Source organism: Cyclopterus lumpus, chromosome 25 (assembly GCF_009769545.1).
Source record: "Cyclopterus lumpus isolate fCycLum1 chromosome 25, fCycLum1.pri, whole genome shotgun sequence".
In the NCBI taxonomy this organism is placed as follows: Eukaryota; Metazoa; Chordata; class Actinopteri; order Perciformes; family Cyclopteridae; genus Cyclopterus; species Cyclopterus lumpus.
Genome location: NC_046990.1, coordinates 12,408,705 through 12,426,105, shown reverse-complemented (window position 1 = coordinate 12,426,105; position 17,401 = coordinate 12,408,705). Strand labels below are relative to the sequence as shown.

Sequence of the window (17,401 nt, the reverse complement as noted above, 5' to 3'; positions counted from 1 at the left end):
AAGTCTTATGATGACTTCCTTAACTACACGAATACAACTTCAGCTCGTGCATAACATTCAGAGTAACTGTAGTTGTCCTCAGCCAGGTAGCGTCCGCTCCATTTTGTGTCTGTGTGCGTTGGAAGCCAGGAGCAGTACCTGAACGCCCCACCTCAGCCGCTCAGCCAACAGGTGAGCTTCCAGACCGGTTGCGTAACACGGGTTTCGGGTTGTTGTTGTTGTGTTTTGGGCGACGGTGGATTAGACCCCAAAGACTCATTTTATAAGAGCAGGACGAATTTTAAAAATACGAAACTTATACTTTGACAACATATGTGTTCGCTACGGTTTTTGGCAATTTGACCAAGAAATGACGTTAACCCCCCACCGACCCTCTGCTATTTGGTACGACCCAGACACTGATAACGACATCAAAGAACCACTGTTTGTAATGTTCAGTTCGTTTGTGTGCGCGCGTGCGTGTGGGGGAGGGAGTGAACGTGCATTAGGCTGCGCGTGTACACGTGCAAGAGACCATGCCATGTAGGCAATGAGCACAATAATGGAATAGAAAAATACAAATAAAAAATAAAGCAGAACAGACAAACTAAAATAGGGGAACCAAAGAACATTGAAGGACATTTAAGTCAATTTTTCGTTACCTTATACTTCACCGCAATAAATTATTTGCCAGTCAGTTACATTGCAGATTCAGATTATTAACATTAATAATAATATTAACATATCATTAATAATAATATTAACATATTATTATTACAAAATACATTATTATAGATGCAGTAAATAGAGTAAATATTTACCAGCTGCCACATTAATGCATCAATAATTACAATCCAATTTATACTATTAAAAAGTGGGCAATTCTGTTTAAAGCAACTATAGATCTACATTTGTACCTTTTACTTCAGTATATAAAAAAATGGATACATCACTTCAACTCATATTTCTACACTGTGGTGTTACTTCTACTCAAGTTAGATGTTACCTGAGTACTTCTTCCACCATAATAAATCACTTAAAACATTACATTTCCTGACATTTCCTGACAATCCTGGATATGTCACGGCATGCAGAGCAATGGCGAACAGCTGTAGAGATTACAGAGCATTCTGGAAACACTGTGCATCACTGCTCAAATCAATGGAGTGCGATATTATATAAGAAATGCACGTAAGTAAATAAATAAATACAGGAACTGCATTCTATTCACGACGTACCAGGAAGACCCTCGGAGACAGCAAGCATGAATGCCATCCAACACAGAAGGTACACTGCAGATACAGACAAAACAAATGAAAAATGTATGAGTAGTATTACACTTATTATACAGTTCATTACGTATAACTGAGACACAAGAGTTATACACTTAGTGGCCACTTTATTTGTGTATTAGTGTCGGATCCAAATCCGGTTCTACCATCAAGTCTACATTTTAAATGTTTTGGTATTGAGGTCATAGTGATGTGCTGAACTGGTTGGGATAATATTTTGAGAGGTGCTTGTAATATTCTGCCAACCTAATGTTTGTAAATAGAGAATAATAAAAAGAAACGCCTCTAAATATAATGAATTCCACCTCAAACTATGATGAGAAAGATCTGTGGTGTAAAAACAGAATTTATTTTGAAATAATCTCATTATTAGTGAAAAGAAAAAGTACCAACTGAGTGTATATTAATTAAATACCACTGTATTACTCTATCTGATTAAAATAAGGAATTACATTTAAATTATGAATCGCCACCTTAACGTGGTGGAGGAGTTTGAGTGGCTCAGTGATCCTGGGAGCTATGTTGTCCGGGGCGTCAGCCCCTGGTAGGGTCTCCCAAGGCAAACAGGTCTCGGGGGAGAGCCCAGACTAAGAGCGGTTCAATAAACCCTGATGAATAGCAGCCCACGGATTGTAGCCACCTTGCCCGGACAAGGGAAACCGGGGCACCCTCCCGGAGCCAGACCCAGGAGGGGAGCTCGTCGGCGAGCGTCTGGTGGCCGGGCTTTCGCCCATGGGGCCCGGTCGGGCTCAGCCCGAAAGAACAACATGGAGCAGCTGTCACCCTGTGGACCCACCACCCGCAGGGTGAATTATCGGGGTCGGGTGCTATGTAGACCGGGCGGCGGGCCAGGCGGGAGACCTGGGCGGGCCGATCGCCGGCAGCATAGACTAGCTCTAGGGACGTGGAACGTCACCTCACTAGCGGGGAAAGAGCCGGAGCTGGTGCAGGAGGTGGAGCGGTACCAGCTAGATATAGTTGGGCTCACCTCCACGCACAGCACGGGCTCTGGAACCAAGCTCCTGGAGAAGGGTTGGACTTTGTCCTTTTCTGGAGTTGCCCAGGGTGAGAGGCGCCGGGCGGGAGTGGGGATACTCACGAGCCCCCGGCTGAGCGCCGCTGTGTTGGAGTTTTCCCCGGGGAACGAGAGGGTCGCCTCCCTGCGCCTACGGGTTGCGGGGAGTAAGGCTCTGACTGTTGTTTGTGCTTATGCACCGAACAGCATTTCGGAGTATCCGGCCTTCTTGGAGTCGGTGGGAGGGGTCCTGGAAAGGGCGCCGCCTGCCGACTCCATAGTTCTCCTGGGAGACTTCAACGCTCACGTGGGCAATGACAGAGAAACCTGGCGGGGCGTGATTGGGAGGAACGGCTTGCCCGATCTGAACCCGAATGGTGTTTTGTTGTTGGACTTCTGTGCTAGCCACAGTTTGTCCATAACGAACACCATGTTCGAACATAAGGTGGCTCATAAGTGTACCTGGTACCAGAACACCTTAGGCCGGAGATCAATGATCGACTTTGTAATCGTATCATCTGATCTGCGGCCGTATGTCTTGGACACTCGGGTGAAGAGAGGAGCAGAGCTGTCAACTGATCACCACCTGGTGGTGAGTTGGATCAGATGGCGGGGGACTCGGCTAGAGAGACCTGGCAAGCCCAAACGTGTAGTGAGGGTGAACTGGGAACGTCTGGCAGAGGATCCTGTCCGGGAGGTCTTCAACTCCCACCTCCGGAAGAACTTCTCACAAATCCCGAGGGAGGCTGGGGACATGGAATCCGAGTGGACCTTGTTCAAAGCCTCTATTGTGGACGCGGCTGCTCGGGGCTGTGGCCGGAAGGTCATCGGTGCCTGTCGTGGCGGCAACCCTAGAACCCGGTGGTGGACACGGGGGGTGAGGGTAGCCGTCAAACTGAAGAAGGAGGCCTTTCGGGCCTGGCTGGCCCAGGGGTCTCCTGAAGCAGCTGACGGGTACCGGCGGGCCAAAAGGGCTGCAGCGACGATGGTCGCGGAGGCTAAAACTCGGGCATGGGAGGAGTTCGGGGAGGCCATGGAGAAGGACTTTCGGTTGGCCTCAAGGAAGTTCTGGCAAACCATCCGACGGCTCAGGAAGGGAAAGCAGGGTCTACCCCAGGCTGTTCTCAGCAGGGGGGGGGAACTGCTGACCCGGACTGGGGACATCGTCGGGCGGTGGAAAGAGCACTTTGAGGAACTCCTAAACCCGGCCAACATGTCCCCCGGAGAGGGGGCAGCGCCGGAAGACTTTGGGGTGGATTCACCCATATCCCTGGCAGAGGTCGCTAAGGTAGTCAAAAAGCTCCTTGGTGGCAAGGCGCCAGGGGTGGATGAGATCCGCCCTGAGATGCTGAAAGCGCTGGACATTGTTGGGCTGTCTTGGTTGACACGCCTTTTCAGTGTCGCATGGGGGTCGGGAACAGTGCCCATGGACTGGCAGACCGGGGTGGTGGTTCCCATCTTCAAGAAGGGGGACCGGAGAGTGTGCTCGAACTATCGTGGTATCACACTGCTCAGCCTCCCGGGAAAAGCTTATGCCAGGGTGCTGGAGAGGAGGCTCCGACCACTTGTCGAACCTCAGATTCAGGATGAACAGTGCGGATTCCGTCCCGGTCGTGGAACAGTGGACCAGCTCTTTACCCTCGCAAGATTACTGGAGGGGTCCTGGGAGTTTGCCCAACCAGTTTACATGTGCTTTGTAGACCTGGAGAAGGCTTTCGACCGGGTCCCTCGGGGGTTTTTGTGGGGGGTGCTGCGGGAGTATGGGGTGCCGGACCCGTTGGCACGGGCCATCCGGTCTCTGTACGCCTGCAGTAGGAGCTGTGTTCGTCTCCTCGGTAGTAAGTCAGACACGTTCCCGGTGGGTGTTGGCCTCCGCCAGGGCTGCCCTTTATCACCGGTCCTGTTCGTGACCTTCATGGACAGGATATCTAGGCGCAGCCAGGGGGCGGAGAGGATCCGGTTCGGGAGTCTCGGGATCGCCTCTCTGCTGTTTGCGGATGATGTGGTCCTGTTTGCCTCCTCGGACCGTGACCTCCAGCATTCACTGGGGCGTTTTGCAGCCGAGTGCGAAGCGGCAGGGATGAGAGTTAGCACCTCCAAATCTGAGACCATGGTGCTCTGCCGGAAACCGGCGGATTGCTCCCTCCAGGTGGGGGCAAACTGCCTACCCCAAGCGAAGGAGTTCAAGTATCTCGGGGTCTTGTTCACGAGTGAGGGTAAGGTGGAGCGGGAGATCGACAGGCGGATCGGTGCGGCTGCAGCAGTAAAACAGGCGCTGTACCGGTCCGTCTTAGTGAAGAGGGAGCTGAGCCGGAAGGCAAAGCTCTCCATTTACTGGTCGGTCTACGTTCCAACCCTCACCTATGGTCACGAACTCTGGGTCGTGACCGAAAGAACGAGATCTCGGATACAAGCGGCCGAAATGAGCTTCCTCCGTAGGGTGGCCGGGCTCAGCCTTAGAGATAGGGTAAGGAGCTCGGACATCAGGGGGGAGCTTGGAGTCGAGTCGCTGCTCCTTCGTGTCGAAAGGAGTCAGCTGAGGTGGTTCGGGCATCTAGTTAGGATGCCTCCTGGACGCCTCCCATTAGAGGTTTTCCGGGCACGTCCAACTGGTAGGAGGCCCCGGGGAAGACCGAGGACACGCTGGAGGGATTATATCTCCCGGCTGGCCTTGGAACGCCTCGGGATCCCCCAGAATGAGCTGGAAAGTGCTGCGGGTGAGAGGGAAGCCTGGGTCGGCCTGCTGAACCTGCTGCCACCGCGACCCGACCCCGGATAAGCGGGTGATAATGGATGGATGGATGGATTTCCGGTACTTCCCAGCAGCTCTTTTCCTGAGCTGGTTGCTTATTCTTCCTGCTCCAGCAGCCAGTGGTGGACATGTTGGTCCGGTGTCCATCTTGGAGCAGCTTTCTTCTCCCACCTGCTCTGCATGTGGCGGCCCATCTGTGATGGATGCCACCTTGAACATTTCCTCTTCTCGGCTCTCTGACTGTTCGTGGTGGAGAGGTGCTTTGAACCACAACCGCAGTGGACAGTTGGATGACCCGCCCTTCAGCAAACACATGGTGTGGCTTTGGGCCAGCAGCATGCCAGAGCTTCGCGGGCATTGCAGAGCAATCACGGATGTCTAGATTCTCTTTAGGAATAGGCATCACAGAGCTGTCTTTTTCTGCTACAGGCAAAGCTCTTTTAGTGTGAAATCATTTCATCTGTACTCCATGTTGGAGGAGAGGCCAGCATCGCTGTCATAGGAAAAAAAGGAATATAAATTAAAACAGGAAATCAAAATGTACTTGGAATAATGGAAACACTGATCCCGCAATGCAGAGACATGCAGATTCATCCAAACAAGACAAGCAAAGAAACTAACAAGCTCTCCTGGGTGTGTAGGCTTCAAGAGTAAAACATTGAGAACATGTGAAACTACTAACTGGGGTTATTATTTACACAACAATATGTTTTTGTTTGGGTCTTAAGCACTGATCACATTAAATTACCAGAGAGAATAGTCAAAGTATAGGCATTTTTTTATTCTTTTATTTTTTTAATAATCTCTTCTGCTGATGAAAATATTTACACTCTAATGTTGATCCATATAAACTAAATAGAAGTAGCAATATAGAATTTTGTACGCATCATTGCAACATCATTACTGTGACACATGCTTCTCATGTTGTTTGTTTACCAGCTAACTGACAACTGTAGTAAACTGAAACTGTGATTTGATCAAAAACTATGTGGGTTTAGTCCTTAGACGGCACAAACAGACTGACATCTTGTCGAAGTCGGTTCACAGGTCGAGAATGAATGAAACATGCAGCAGAAACATAAAGAACAAGCTTTCCTACTCCACAAAGCGGTCAAATGATGGAATTTAAATAAACAAACTTACTTTGTGATCGAGGATGAAGAAAGTAGTCCCTTGGTGGGTCATTTTGTGTCAACTGAGAAAGTGAAAAGAAGTTCTGATGTTGCAAACAACTTGTTTTGCCAATGCAATGGACAACCAGGAAATGGGTTTTCTCCCCAATAAACAAATTTGAATGCAAGATCTCCATCTGGTGGAAAGAATATTTAATTTACTATGTGTGTTTTATTTGTTTCTTTAACCTTTACTTAAACCATGTTAGTCCACTTTAAAGAAGATTAAGTCATTTTTAAAAACAGAATTTTGTGGGGTTCTTTTTTATAGAAGTTTAGAGTTTTTTTTAAATATTTGGCCTCTATATAATATATATCCTACTATTCCCATAGTTTAATATCCCCAAATTAATTTTCTTTTGTGGCACGGTAAAAGTACAATGTTATTGTGAGGCCTACATAAAGATGTTAGAAGACATAAACATAAAGAAAAGCTATACTGGAAAACAAAAGAGACTTGGGCTGGCTCTTCAAGGCTGTGGTTGCAACAGGAAGCAGATACTTCTCATTGTGTCACCAGCTTTTTGACGTGATGGAACTACTGTCACACTGTTATATGAATATATAATATATATATATTCCTATCTGTCCTGATTAGTTTCCCCTGTCTCACCAACGCTCTACTCCAGTTCCTTGTGTCCTGCTGGAAGTCCATAATTAGATCATTTGTACAGTATGCTCTTCCACCAACAACCACAAGCACCATGCTAGCGCTCACATTAACAATACTAACATGCTGATGATAAGCAAGTACCATGTTCCCAATCTTAGTTTAGCATGTAAGGATGCTAACCTTTGGTAATTAGAATAAAACACAAATTACAAGTAAGGCTGTAATTGATTATTAACAAAACTATTGGCGCCCTGGTGGGCGAGAGGTTAAAGCGCCGACCATGAACCACAACGTCCACATTATTGCCCAGAACAGGGACCTTTTTTTGGAAGATTATTCTCCTTCTCTCTCCCCTCATTTCCTGTTGTTGCTCTACTTTGTCTCTCATACCATTTCCAAAAGTAATTGATACCTGACTATCACTGACCACCAAAAATGAATGGATGGGTGAAATCTTAGGATTTCATCATGTCCAACACACCGGGGGAAAAAGAAAGAGAGAGGCACATTTAATTCCATGATGATCTCCAGCCGACCGCTCTCAATACACGAGTGAGCAGACCGTTTGTAAGTTTTAACCTAAATATATCTCTTAATGCATTGAAGAAGCACAAAGTAAATCATAGTGTAACTTGACAAACCCTACACTTCCTATCTCAAATAAAAATGAATGAATAATAAAATGGAAAGAAGGGGTTCTGGACCCCCTAATGCATTTCTAAACTCTAAACTGAATTAGCTACTAGCCGTCCAAACACACAGCTGTCTTTGCTAAATGTGCAGCAGAATATTGACTGGAGGCCACGCTTCCAAGTTCTTAAGACGAAAAGCATGTCTGTTTAGATCAAGATGGGAGCTGTAGTTTACACAACAGGCTCAGTTAGGGGTCATTTGGCCACTGGGGTGAGCTGCTTTCTTGCTTTATTTATTTATGTTCGGGATTCGTTGGTAGTAAGTTACTTCACGATTCAGGATATACTGGTTCCAGACTTCTTTTAATCACTGCTCACATTGCGTCTCTAACCTGTTTAGCGATTGAAATGTTTATTTAAATGAAGTGAAACTACATGCCAGTACGGTCAGATGATCAGCCGCTGGCTGTCTGAAGTATCCCAGAACCAGTCTTACTCAATGGAGGTTGTGTAAGACTAGGAATTATTCCTGCTAAATTCAACTGATTTGCTTTGACAGACAGTTGACAGGTCTGGTCGTGCTTAAAGAAAAGCTTGTATAAGACAGACGGTACATGGAGAGACATTTGACAGTTCAACACATGGCTCTGTGGTTAAGTAAAAAGCTGGTGAAACTCATTATATTAGTAGTGGAAGAAGTATTGAGTTATTTTACTTAAGTAAAATTAGCAATACCTAAAACTAATCCATCCATTTAAATTATACTAATGTCACATATTAGATTATTAAGCTTGTAAAGTAAAGCCACTTATATTCCATGTAAACTGTTGGATGGCTTAAACTATAACATTAGATACTGTATTAGATAGGTGTAATAGTGTACAAATAACAATATGTTGCGCAGTGGAAATACAGCCACAAACATGGAAGTATTATGCAAGGTGACAAAGAGGAAAGTCCCAAAAATCACTGCAACATTGACAAAACTTAGTGAAGCTGCAAAACAAGAACAGCAGGATATCTACGAGAGAGCATCAAAAATCAACATTTCTGATCACATAAAAGAATAAAACGTGTTTTTCAACAAACTGGCATTTCGTGCAGGAAATCAGTTTTTTCTGCAGTTTAGTGTTTTTAACATGTAACATCATCATTGTTTGGTCTGAGCATCAACAAACACAGACTCAGGTCGGAGTTGTGGAGACATTTCACTCTCGTCATAACTACTATAGCCGTGAGAGGACTTGTCACTTGTCACTTCAACGTAAACATGTGTTGTTTGGGGGAATTTGCTAAAAGCACTGATGCTGTCGTTGGTTTCGGAGGGAGAACGTCCCAAAAGGCAGTAGTGTTCCTCGGAGAGGAGGCTCTTAAGAGTGTGCCAACTGTTTCAGTCCAACCACTATATTAGAGCGACTCCATTAGATTGTTTTGGAGGTGCTGCTCCTGTATTTTCTACCTGGTCATGTGTGTGGGAAAACCCCCTCTCCCTCATATTGGCTGCCTCAGTGCGACCTCATCCACAGTCACATGCCCTGCTGTTCATCAGCCATGTTCTCCTCTCATTGGTTCCACATTACATACTTTATGTTGTCTGTGGCACATTGCCGCTCAGGCCCGTCTGCTTCGTTTCAGGCCATGGGCAGGATACAAGAAGGAGGCGTGGAACAGGTATAAAGAGAGGCAACTATGTGCCTCCATGCTCAGACTTGACGCGGCAGCTTTCCCTCTACAGCAACAAAGGTAAGCAGATTTCTGTGGCACAAAGGACAATGTAGATGTATTCCCTTTTGGAACATTTAAATGACATTTACTCAGAACCTTTTGAACTCGTTGTGTCCTCTGGCTCTGGATCAACTAGATAACACTTCAAGAGGTTCTAATTGCTCCACAAAGATCTTTATTGAACAGTATGGGGTTGCCTTTTGTGTGTTTGAATGTTTTTTTCTAACATCCTCAGTCTGTTGTTAGGTTGTAGTGGATTTTATATATATTTGCACATGTAGATAAGAGAAGTTTATGTTTTAAATTAATACATAAAGAAAGATATGATAATTAATTTGGGATATTATGAGGAATATTCTGGAGGAATGTATTGTGAAACATAAGAGAGGATCACTGTTTTATTATTCTGTTTTAATGACAAATGTAATGATTAACTGTATGATGCATGAGAATGAATGAATGTTTTATTGTTTAGACAATAGTTAAAATGGATGCCGATTGAAACCTAATGTGTTGCTTTTATTCGGAAGGCAGGATAATAGGGTTTTATTGTGAAGGGGAACTTCCTGTCCTTGACCGGAAGAGTGAGCTTTGACCTCGCCTGTTTACTAATTGGCGTAGCGAACAGAATTGCGGCATCCTTTGAACTGACCAATGGAACTAACCTTTAGGTGTGAATTCATTTGCATGACCATACTAATAGCCGAGCATTTGTTCTGGGGAGACATGGTTCTACTGGTCTGGAGACAAGGTTCTACTGGACTGGAGACATGGTTCTACTGGTCTGGAGACAAGGTTCTACTGGTCTGGAGACATGGTTCTACTGGTCTGGAGACATGGTTCTACTGGTCTGGAGACTCGAGACAGCCCCGGTCTGTGGCTCCCTGGGAGCTGCAGTCCGTCTGTGGAGAGTTCCTCCTTTCTGGCCCCACGATCGTGAACGCTACATGAGTATTATCTTTGCCATTAAATATTGTTAAACTTTAACTCGAATCCTGAATTTCCTGCGGCCACGGGACCCGGAGCTTTGAACACGAATCTTACACTGTCCATGTGGATATTAATTGACTGTAAGGTGACTGTGACAATGAATAATCATAGTATCTGACAGTATTTATTCTCAAGCTATTGGCTGGAACTTAAACATGCCTTTTCCTTTTTCCATGTGCTGCCAACATTATGCTCCAGCTGATGCAAAAACAACAACCAAAAGCCTCGGTTTTACAACACACAGCTGTCTTTGCTAAATGTGCAGCAGAATATTGACTGGAGGCCACGCTTCCAAGTTCTTAAGACGAAAAGCATGTCTGTTTAGATCAAGATGGGAGCTGTAGTTTACACAACAGGCTCAGTTAGGGGTCATTTGGCCACTGGGGTGAGCTGCTTTCTTGCTTTATTTATTTATGTTCGGGATTCGTTGGTAGTAAGTTACTTCACGATTCAGGATATACTGGTTCCAGACTTCTTTTAATCACTGCTCACATTGCGTCTCTAACCTGTTTAGCGATTGAAATGTTTATTTAAATGAAGTGAAACTACATGCCAGTACGGTCAGATGATCAGCCGCTGGCTGTCTGAAGTATCCCAGAACCAGTCTTACTCAATGGAGGTTGTGTAAGACTAGGAATTATTCCTGCTAAATTCAACTGATTTGCTTTGACAGACAGTTGACAGGTCTGGTCGTGCTTAAAGAAAAGCTTGTATAAGACAGACGGTACATGGAGAGACATTTGACAGTTCAACACATGGCTCTGTGGTTAAGTAAAAAGCTGGTGAAACTCATTATATTAGTAGTGGAAGAAGTATTGAGTTATTTTACTTAAGTAAAATTAGCAATACCTAAAACTAATCCATCCATTTAAATTATACTAATGTCACATATTAGATTATTAAGCTTGTAAAGTAAAGCCACTTATATTCCATGTAAACTGTTGGATGGCTTAAACTATAACATTAGATACTGTATTAGATAGGTGTAATAGTGTACAAATAACAATATGTTGCGCAGTGGAAATACAGCCACAAACATGGAAGTATTATGCAAGGTGACAAAGAGGAAAGTCCCAAAAATCACTGCAACATTGACAAAACTTAGTGAAGCTGCAAAACAAGAACAGCAGGATATCTACGAGAGAGCATCAAAAATCAACATTTCTGATCACATAAAAGAATAAAACGTGTTTTTCAACAAACTGGCATTTCGTGCAGGAAATCAGTTTTTTCTGCAGTTTAGTGTTTTTAACATGTAACATCATCATTGTTTGGTCTGAGCATCAACAAACACAGACTCAGGTCGGAGTTGTGGAGACATTTCACTCTCGTCATAACTACTATAGCCGTGAGAGGACTTGTCACTTGTCACTTCAACGTAAACATGTGTTGTTTGGGGGAATTTGCTAAAAGCACTGATGCTGTCGTTGGTTTCGGAGGGAGAACGTCCCAAAAGGCAGTAGTGTTCCTCGGAGAGGAGGCTCTTAAGAGTGTGCCAACTGTTTCAGTCCAACCACTATATTAGAGCGACTCCATTAGATTGTTTTGGAGGTGCTGCTCCTGTATTTTCTACCTGGTCATGTGTGTGGGAAAACCCCCTCTCCCTCATATTGGCTGCCTCAGTGCGACCTCATCCACAGTCACATGCCCTGCTGTTCATCAGCCATGTTCTCCTCTCATTGGTTCCACATTACATACTTTATGTTGTCTGTGGCACATTGCCGCTCAGGCCCGTCTGCTTCGTTTCAGGCCATGGGCAGGATACAAGAAGGAGGCGTGGAACAGGTATAAAGAGAGGCAACTATGTGCCTCCATGCTCAGACTTGACGCGGCAGCTTTCCCTCTACAGCAACAAAGGTAAGCAGATTTCTGTGGCACAAAGGACAATGTAGATGTATTCCCTTTTGGAACATTTAAATGACATTTACTCAGAACCTTTTGAACTCGTTGTGTCCTCTGGAAGTATTGAGTTATTTTACTTAAGTAAAATTAGCAATACCTAAAACTAATCCATCCATTTAAATTATACTAATGTCACATATTAGATTATTAAGCTTGTAAAGTAAAGCCACTTATATTCCATGTAAACTGTTGGATGGCTTAAACTATAACATTAGATACTCTATTAGATAGGTGTAATAGTGTACAAATAACAATATGTTGCGCAGTGGAAATACAGCCACAAACATGGAAGTATTATGCAAGGTGACAAAGAGGAAAGTCCCAAAAATCACTGCAACATTGACAAAACTTAGTGAAGCTGCAAAACAAGAACATCAGGATATCTACGAGAGAGCATCAAAAATATTCAATCAACATTTCTGATCACATAAAAGAATAAAGTGTGTTTTTCAACAAACTGGCATTTCGTGCAGGAAATCAGTTTTTTCTGCAGTTTAGTGTTTTTAACATTTAACATCATCATTGTTTGGTCTGAGCTTCAACATGATTATTAAAATGAGCTCACCCTCACTCTGCAGTCATCCCGCCGCGGCCTTCATGGCGTACTCCACCAGCACTCTGGCAGAGGGCTCCTTTGGGAAGGTGTACAAGCAGAAGTACAACGATACCTGGGCCGCTATAAAGAAGGTCCCCCATCACTTCATCAACAAGAAGGACCTGGAGAGAGAGTGTGCAGTCTACAAGTAAGCACAACTGTTTTTTATAATGTTAGCAGATTAAAAATGAGTTGAAGAGTAAAAGTATTTAAAGGGAGTACTGAGAAATTCTTACGATGTTATAAGGTAGGACACAACATTTCCAGAATTGTCAGAGCTATATACTTTTAATGCCAGAGCACAAATTCCTCCATCACAAAAGAGAGACAGAAACAAAAGCTAAAAAGAAATTATTGAAAATGTGTGCCGGGAGCATTAATATTTCAACTCCTCTGGTCTCATGCAGTACAATAGATAATTACAGTACAATAAAATAAATAAAAATACCCAGTGTTGTTACCGGGTGTCAATATTGACATTGGTCATATCTTTCTTTGATTGTGAATAATCTATTATTAAACTGATGATGTATTTCCAAGAAAGTATTTGTAAAAGTTTTTTTTATATGAAGTGCCTTTTATTTTTTTTATTTTTTTTGGTTCCTCATTCGTGCAAATTTGTCAATTTCTCTTTCCCTGCATGACTTGCTCCCACTTATCTGCAGCAAGGCAAATCATCCCAACATTGTGAAGCTTCTGGGCAATATCAATCTCAAAGATGGAAAATGGATCATTCCTCTAGAGTTTATCTCGGGAGAGGACTTGGAGACCACCATCTTCAAAGCGTCAAAGTCTAAAATACAGGTAACGTTATCATCCACAGACAAAAGGCATATGATCCCAGGTTACCTTAGGGAAAATAAGACCTACAGTACAAACAATTGTGAAGCCACATTTGCTTCTTATAAATGTGTGACGCTAAGAACACACTACATGTTTTAAAGTCTGAGTACGAACGGTTTGCACTAAATAAGAAAGGTCACCATGGACATTTGTATTGTGCATCAGTTTAGGATACAAATCTCCTTCTTATAAGGACTAAATCTCAGTCTCAGTCATCATAATATTATCTCATGCTTGAGGTTCATGACTGAAATCTGGACAAATATAGATTCACGTCACGCTCTGTTACCTTCAGAAAAGCCGTTTTATTCAGGCGAGGCCAGGTGTGCAACTCAGTATGAGGAAATTGGTTTATGTTTTATGTTTGAGATACTTGATGCCAGTCCAGCTAAAGTTGATCTCATATGTGCCTCTGCAGGTGTCCCCTTCTGTTAAAGGCACTATCATCCTGGGCATGTGTGAAGGGCTGCTTCACCTCCACTCCAAAGATATTGTCCATCAAGACCTCAAGCCTGAAAACATCATGGTGAGTGGAGGCCCACGCAGACTGTACGAAGGGTTCATGTTAACCTGTCGACAGGTGTGAAAAGTGCTGCCATTCTGCAGTCAAAAAGAATGAAATTAGCTACTTACATTGTGTCATGGCATTCTGCTTGGGCACCTGATTACTGCAGACAGATACCAGAAAACAGAGTTACATGAAAGATGTTCTACACTGGCTGAGAGAGCTCAATGCGCTGCAATTTAAGAAACACACAAGCCAATGCAAAAAAAAAACAAGCAATGAGTCCTCAGCAAGAAACATGAAATCTGTTACCGTGCTAAACCAGTAAACTAAGATGATGGAGCTGCTAGCATGAGTCAAACGACTGTGGGTCAGTGGTTAGCAGGTCCGTCTTTCAATCAGGGGTTTGACGGTTCAATCCCCACCCTGGTCGATGTGTCCCTGAGTTGTTCCCTGGAGCTGTTCTACAGTGTATGAATGTAACATGATTGTAAGTCGCTTTGGATAGCGTCAGCTAAATGACATGTATTGTATCTTCTGTGACTTGCTGATGGCTTTGGATAGCGTCAGCTAAATGACTTGTATTGTATCTTCTGTGACTTGCTGATGGCTTTGGATAGCGTCAGCTAAATGACTTGTATTGTATCTTCTGTGACTTGCTGATGGCCTTTTTGCAATTTTATAAGACGATATTGGAAACAGACTAAACATAATTTGTCCTCCAGGTGGAGCACGATACGAACAGAGCCGTCATCATCGACCTGGGACTGGCTAAGTTCTTCCGATTTGGCCTCAACTCTGCCATGGACATGGGGAACGAGGCCTACTCAGCCCCCGAGGTGCTGCAGAGGTTCAGCCAGAGGGACCAGCGCTCAGACGTGTGGGCCCTGGGTAAGATCATCGCTGAGCTATGTGCCCGGATTCGACTTTACACACCAAGCGTCTGTCCCGCCAAGATCAAGGCGATCATGCAGGATCAGCCATACTGCCAAGCTGTGTGTAGGATGGTGGAAACCAACCCCACTCTAAGGGCCTCCGTGGGCGGGGTCATTAGTGACATACGAAAGGCCGCAGGTGCAGCCGCCGTCACCGACACCAATACACCAGTTCAAAAAGACCACCTTAAGCTACCTTCTTCTCACATTGTCAGAAACCCGTCTCCAATACCAGTGGACAGAGGTGCGTCTCCAGCGAACAGGGACCCATCTCCAATGAACAGGGTCCCATCTCCAATGAACAGGGACCCATCTCCAATGAACAGGATCCCATCTCCAATGAACAGGGACCCATCACCAATGAACAGGATCCCATCTCCAATGAACAGGGACCCATCACCAATGAACAGGATCCCATCTCCAATGAACAGGGACCCATCACCAATGAACAGGGACCCATCACCAATGAACAGGGTCCCATCTCCAATGATCAGGGCCCCATTACCACAAAACAAGTCTCCATCACCGCTGAATTGGGAACGCTCACCCAAACCGGAATTTAAAGCTTTGCGGCCTCAAGCCGCAATGCACCTCCATCCTTCCCCTCAGAGGACAGAGGACAGGAACAAAAACCAGGCTCTGGTCCCGACAAGCGGAGCAGAGCTTACCCAAGACTTCCAGAATATGAAGTTGTTCCAAGAGGCTGCCAAGGACCTGCCCTGCAATCTGCCCACAACAGGGAGGGTGGTGGTGCGGCGCTTTGAGGAGAAAAACGGGGAGGTTGAAACATGGGAGCAGAAGGAGGTGGTGACTCGTGACGGGAAGATAATCAAGTTCGACGACATCAAGTTTAATAGCAAGTAAAACATTGAATTTGAGGATTTCCTTAGAGCATTTTAATACAGCATTAAGGTAAATCTGCACATCAGCTTGCTTCAGCCTAGACAACACATTTATAGAGCATTTGAATACAGCATTAAGGTAAATCTGCACACTAGCTTGCTTCAGCCTAAACAACACACACAGCATTGAACCCTAGCGTTAAGGTCACGTAAGTTCGCCGCCGAGTTACGAGAGCCCAAGGCCGAACTCAGTGGGAAAAGACAAAATAAGGGAGCACCCGGTCCCAGCGCACACACTGCCCTTATCTAAACTGGGGCAAAGGAGAAAAAGTAGTAGTCAAGGGCAACCCCTCCTGCGAGACTGAATTATACCAGCTCCGATCATGCCCCCACCTTCACCCTCCGACGACATGCTCACACACTGATAAGAAGAAGCCGGGACGTGAAGCCAGTGTGGGTGGAAGGTACCTAGTGCTCCTACCGGACGACGTGGAATAAACCTTGCCCCGTCTGCATCAGTTTTGACTTTTAACCCAATGGGACCTCACAAGAGGAATCCTATATGAAGCTTCCGCGCACTCTGTTTAAGCGCCTTTTCCTTGGACACTCAACCCGGTTGGGTGTTCAATGTAGGACCGTGCACGTTTAACTGTACGGGAGCATTAACTCTGCTTGTTATTATTGAATAAATATTGAGAACTAACTTTAGTTCACCGGACTCCGTTTGCTCATTAATTGTTGGGTTGTACTCAACAACTCAAAAAGGATTGCGTGCACTGGTTAAAATGTTATTATAGAGTGCACTAAAGAGTAATGTGAGATTCAGTTACAGTAGGCACCTGTTTTCTTTGCCCACATGAAAGAACAAAAAAACATACGAGGACATCTTGAAATGGCTTTGGTTGCGCATAATGGTCATTATGCATTCAACCATTTTTGGAGTTTGATTGATAGCTCGCTTACTTTTGCCAAAAAAGAAAAATGCTAAATCTAAATGCGTAAGACTGTGAACATGGTTCATACATTATGTGTGTATGCAAATAAATTCAGAAATCTCAATTCATACATTTTGTTTCTTTGGAATGCATTATGCCTGTATTTATTGCAACTTTTTCATTAGATTGTCATTACTTTAGCTGTTTTAGTAATAAGAAGATCTGAGCCGGTAATGAAAAGAAGCCAACACCACAATGAGGGTCGTACAGAAATAGTTACCAAAATCCGAATCAGACAACATGGACTAGTAGCAAACTATAATACAATACAAGTGTAACTGATTTTCATTAGGTCCAATATTTGTAACACCCACCTTAAAATACATGAGAAGTTAAGATATTTTAGTGACATAATGTTAGGGTCGTCTCGATGACTTTTGTATTTTTGTAATATTACGATTTTTGTGATTGTATGCCGAGGAACAATGAAGAAAACCAAAGAAGCTCTACTCGTCATCAGCTTGACAACAATCTCCACTGCATGTACGGCTGAGTGAGAAATGACAACCCATTTCCCAACAATGCATTTCAATAACAAATGTCACATTTCAATGGAGAAGATCGCCTTCACCGTGAAGGTTGTATACGCTTTAAAGGCCTGTCACACAGCAGGC

At 44.4% G+C, this 17,401-nt stretch overlaps 1 protein-coding gene across 3 annotated transcripts; it reads left to right on the top strand.

Annotated features, from left to right (window-relative positions):
- The first annotated feature begins 17 nt into the window (after window positions 1-17).
- On the top strand, window positions 18-16,500 carry zmp:0000000881 (cytokinesis protein sepH). Of its 3 annotated transcripts, XM_034528750.1 has the most exons (7): window positions 18-171; window positions 9,091-9,198; window positions 11,920-12,027; window positions 12,651-12,815; window positions 13,333-13,471; window positions 13,929-14,036; window positions 14,741-16,500. In XM_034528750.1, exons 2-7 carry the CDS (start codon window positions 9,155-9,157, stop codon window positions 15,812-15,814), a joined length of 1,638 nt encoding a protein of 545 aa, XP_034384641.1. In that variant the 5' UTR covers window positions 18-171; window positions 9,091-9,154; the 3' UTR covers window positions 15,815-16,500. The 3 variants fall into 3 exon arrangements, with proteins under 3 accessions (XP_034384641.1, XP_034384640.1, XP_034384642.1); XM_034528749.1 differs by lacking the exon at window positions 18-171 and having other exon boundaries at window positions 7,595-9,198; XM_034528751.1 differs by lacking the exon at window positions 18-171 and having other exon boundaries at window positions 7,596-9,198; window positions 11,900-12,027.
- Window positions 16,501-17,401: the final 901 nt, after the last annotated feature.

Excerpts from the sequence above, each read along its gene's own strand:
- zmp:0000000881 (XM_034528749.1), top strand. The coding sequence starts at position 8,921 with ATGTGTGTGGGAAAACCCCCTCTCCCTCATATTGGCTGCCTCAGTGCG. Across the intron at positions 12,816-13,332 it reads AGAGAGTGTGCAGTCTACAA|CAAGGCAAATCATCCCAACA; the intron begins GTAAGCACAACT and ends ACTTATCTGCAG. Across the intron at positions 14,037-14,740 it reads TCAAGCCTGAAAACATCATG|GTGGAGCACGATACGAACAG; the intron begins GTGAGTGGAGGC and ends TTTGTCCTCCAG.